General features: G+C 47.3%; 2 protein-coding genes across 2 annotated transcripts; one reads left to right on the forward strand and one right to left on the reverse strand.

The window, feature by feature from the left end:
• Positions 1 to 249: 249 nt before the first annotated feature.
• Positions 250 to 1161, forward strand: LOC149374139 (uncharacterized). Its single transcript, XM_089594742.1, has one exon. The coding sequence runs from the start codon at positions 250 to 252 to the stop codon at positions 1159 to 1161; it is 912 nt and encodes a 303-aa protein (XP_089450868.1).
• An 800-nt stretch (positions 1162 to 1961) lies between these two features.
• On the reverse strand, positions 1962 to 4409 carry LOC149374140 (uncharacterized). The gene is made up of 5 exons (XM_089594744.1): positions 4076 to 4409; positions 3489 to 3604; positions 3020 to 3307; positions 2663 to 2953; positions 1962 to 2594 (listed from the first exon to the last, which is right to left on the reverse strand). The coding sequence occupies exons 1-5, from the start codon at positions 4407 to 4409 to the stop codon at positions 1962 to 1964; spliced, it is 1662 nt and encodes a 553-aa protein (XP_089450870.1).
• Between the last annotated feature and the right edge of the window lie 219 nt (positions 4410 to 4628).

A 4628-nucleotide genomic window follows, 5' to 3' on the forward strand; every position in this document is an offset into this window, starting at 1 on the left:
CTTCGACACTGTCCCCCACCTAAAACTTCTCCACAAATTAAAAAATCTCAATTTCTCCAATAGTGCTCTAACTCTTCTCCATAGCTACCTTTCCAACGGTCAACAAGCCATCGGGGGGGGGGAAACGGGGAAGCCATATCCAACTGGCGACCTGCTTCCGTGGGTGTTCCCTAGGGAAGTGTCCTTGGCCCTCTCCTATTCTCCTTGTATATAAACGACCTCCCCGCCTCCCTCTCTCATTCTAAACATATGATTTACGATGACGACACCCAAATATACCTTCATTGTCCATTTGATTCCATCAACGAGGCCATTGCCCGCCTGAATCGTGACCTTGAAGCCATTGCAGCCTGGGCTCATTCTAACGGCCTGAGACTCAATCCGCAGAAACCCAAGGCCATGATTCCCGGTAGCCTCGCCTACATCTCACGTCTAGATTTATCATCCCTCATACCCATTCATATTCATGGCATCGCGATCCCTGTTGTGGAGAAGGCTTTGAACCTGGGCGTTGTTTTCACCCCCACACTCTACTGGTCCCCACAGATTAATAAGATTAACCAGAAAGTACATAATACACTCCGTTTCCTCCGATTCAATGGACATGCTCTAACCCGTACCTTACGCAAATCTCTGATCGAATCTATGGTCTTTCCACATCTGGACTATGCTTCATCGGTTTTCTTTCGACTGGACGTCACGCGTAATCTAAAAATGCAGAGAGCTATTAATGCTTGTGTCCGCTTTGTAGCCGGCAATATTCCGAGAGATGCTCACATTACACCATTACGGTTGGAACTGGGCTGGCTCTCTGCTCGACGTAGACGTGAGTACCACTTGGGGTGTCTTGCCTTCAACATAATTCGCCTTCAATGCCCCACATACCTCGCCGATCGTTTTCGCCTTGTATCCCACTCAGTCACTAACTCCCACACTCTACGCCACCCACAACCCCTGCTCATCGTCCCTCCCTCCCACACCCGAGCTCGCGATAATTCCTTCTACATTAAAGCATCTGATCTCCTGGATTCGCTTTCTCCAATAAACCTTGCCGATCACTCATATTCATCATTCCAAATCCTACTCCACAATACCCTCTTACAGCGTGACCAGAGCGAGTGGATCGAACGTGTTGAGCGGGAGGGAATTGTGCTCGCATAGCGCAAACAGTGCTTCAACCTAGACCTGAAATTAATAGCTGGCGCTCTGACGTGGTTAACCTTTCCCATCACACATAACATACAGTACCATAGCCCAACTCTGACATCTAGCTTCTATCGACTCCTCCTCGCACCAACCATCATTCACTTTCTCTCGCCTACCTCACCTCCCAGTCTTCCACCAGCTCTCTCCCCACTTGACTCCTCTGCATACAAATCCCTTCTCTTATCACCCTTAACTCCCCAACCACTAGCCATCCTCACTCACCACATCTCTTCTATTGATGAGCCTACTCTAGCCTTCTCGCATCCCACAACCTTCAAAACGCCTTCCTTCGCATCCCTACAGCCCCCACACCCTTCCACTAATCAATCAACTACCAAATGAATCAACACTCTCGGCAATCACACGCATTTAATTTACCCTGATATATTGTTCTACCTTTTATTTTTAGTTTTAAGTGGCTTACGATTATATACCTTGCTCTCAAGCCAGATTAATCCTTCAAATTGTAATCTTACACTTTGCTCTCTTACTTTAATTTAATTGCTTACTACAATTTTAGCTCATAGAAATTAGTTTTAAGTTAGCTTATCTTGTTGTATTATACTTTTTGGCCAGATGGGAGTCTTCCCCAAGGCATAATAAACACTCTAAACACTCTCTCTCTCTCCCATTCCCCTTTCCCACTTCCCTCGCCCTACAACTCCCCTTCCTTCCCTTTAGGTTACTAACCAACTCCAACATGCCGCCCACTTATTCACCTAGGGTGAATACTTGCTTAACTAGGAGGTGTGGTCCTAAGGGGTTGCATTTGTCTCTAACAGAAGAGGACAAACCCGAAAGACGTGTCGACGAAGGGTTCCGTTAGCGGTTTTGACCGTGACGACCCGCACCAGACCGTCGGGTCCTGGGTGCGTTTCGATTACGCGTGCTAGCGGCCATTTGGAAGGGGGGTTACGTTCATCTCTCACGAGGACCACACTACCAACCGCAAGGCTTATCTTCGGGGACCGCCACTTGTTGCGTTCTTGCAGCTGTTGAAGATATTCCTCTGACAAGTGTTTCCAAAAGTCGTTCTTCAGCCTTTGAAGGAGCTGGAACCGGTTAAGACGGTTGACTGGTATGTCCGGGAGTTTCTCGTCCGGGATCAGAAATGAAGGTTCCCCTATCAAAAAATGAGCAGGGATAAGAGCTTGTAGATCATTTGCGTCGTCAGCGAGTGGAGTCAAGGGTCGGGAATTGAGACAGGCCTCAATTTCGGTTAACAAGGTGTACAACTCTTCGTACGTGAGCACGTGTTCACCAATTGTTCTTTTTAAGTGATGTTTGGTGGACTTCACACCCACCTCCCAAAGTCCTTCACAGTGGGGAGAGCCTGGTGGAATAAATGACCAGGTAGTACCGTCATTTGCCAGTACCGCGGCAGTCTTCTAATAAAAATAGAGGCACGATGGAATATATCTTGTAGTTCATGGTCCGCTCCGTGAAATGTAGTTGCATTATCGCTGAACAACTGTTTGCAAGGTCCGTGGTGGCTGACGAACCGACGAAAGGCCGCGATAAACCGGGCAGAAGTGAGATCGCTCACGAGCTCGAGGTGGATAGCTCGAGTAGGGAAACAAACAAAGAGGACTATGTATCCTTTGCTCGTACAGTTTCCTCGCATTTTGCTGGGTCTAACTGAGATGGGGCCTGCATTATCTAGTCCCGCCTTCAGAAAGAGTCGTGAAACGTTTACTCGATCCGAAGGTAAATCCCCCATCATCTGATGTATCAGTTTAGGTTTCACCTTCTGACATGGAACACATTGACGCACTTAAGTTTTGACTATCCTGTTCCTGCCCATGATCCATACCCATCGTGAAACGGTCGACGATATTAAGAGCGGTCCACCATGGAGGCAAAGAAAATGGGCTTGCCGGACAAACAGGCGACTTAAAGCCGAGGGCCCTAAGAGGATGGGGGGGTGTTTGCAGTTGATCAGCAGGTCCGCCTTAGACAGACGTCCCCCGACTCGAAGGATTTCGGCATCTGGGTCAAAGATTGGGTTAAGCTTGTTAAGAAAATGATGCTTCGGCAACGGCTTCTGTTGTGACAGGTTCCCTAACTCCGTTGCAAGATCGTGTGATTGCGACAAGGCGAGCTTGAGTCAATTCGGATGACGTTAAAAAGGGAGCCAAGGGTGGAAGACCTGACTGCTTTGCTCAGATAACTCGGAGGGGGCGTAGGCAGTACGCGATAACTCGCTCCAGTTTGGACAAAGAAGAAAACCGAGTGAGCAAATCTGGCTCTTTTGGGACCGTACTGGTGGTGAGAATGCGAACCTTCTGAGCTTGCACCGGCCAATGAGTGGGATCCTGAAGCAGCCAGGACGGTCCGTACCACCATTGACTGGAGCCGATTAAACTTGAACGAGTGCAACCTCGCGAGGCAAGATCCGCTGGATTTTCATTGGAGGGTACGTGAGACTAAGTAGCTGTGGGCAGTTCGGTTTGAATGAATGCTACGCAATTGGCCACGAACGTTTTCCACTGACGTGGATGTCTGTTTAGCCAGTCAAGGACGATCTGGCTGTCGGTCCACGCAAATACTGGTAATTCACGGAAGAAGTCAGATTTCCGAGCATGGCGGATTAATTTGACTAGTAGGGCAGCGGCGTTACAACTCAAGGTTGGGTATACTCAGGGTCTTGACTGGAGCTACCTTAGTCTTTGACATAAGTAAACTACTGTGACATCCTCCTTCCCTTGTCGTAACCTTGAGATAAAGGACTGCTGCCATACCTTGTTTTGACGCACCAGCAAACCCGTGGAGTTGTCGTATTCCTGGTCAGTTCTCGTCCCAATCCAACGGAGAATGGTCAGTTTGTTCAGGTCAGGGAGTGATTAACAGTAGGAAACCCATTGTTTACGCAGTTCCATACGGATGGGTTCGCCCCAACCACAACGCAAGATCCACAAATCTTGCATCAGGAATTTGGCTTTGATCACCATGGGTGAAACCCAACCAAAAGGGTCATACAGCCGGGCGATTCGAGATAGAACCATACGTTTGGTGATGTTCCCTTTAAGATCCTCGGATGAGTTAACTTTAAACGTGAACTCATCCTTCGAGGGGTTCCATTGTATTCCCAATGTCTTCACCACCTCATCTTCGTCGACCCCTTTTATGTTACCATTCGGCCCTTGAAATTTGTCTGGGGGTATAAGGTCCAGATGATTAGCAGACCACTTGTCTAAAGACATTCCAGTGGCTGCTACTATGGATATGAGTTTGTTTCTCTTGTGCAACTTTTGAAGTCACATATTTTTAACAGTTTACAATAGTTATGATGTATAAAATTAATAAATTAGTGGTGAAATATGTACTGACAACCTTAAAAAATAGTTTAAGCTGTATGTTTTTTAAAAATATTAATGGATTTCAGAATGTTAAAAGTACGGGAGGATTAAAATATAAATAAG

This window comes from Copidosoma floridanum, unplaced genomic scaffold (genome assembly GCF_036245765.1).
Source record: "Copidosoma floridanum isolate Cflo_tuat_1 unplaced genomic scaffold, Cflo_Japanese_pri ptg000021l, whole genome shotgun sequence".
NCBI classification, from domain to species: Eukaryota; Metazoa; Arthropoda; class Insecta; order Hymenoptera; family Encyrtidae; genus Copidosoma; species Copidosoma floridanum.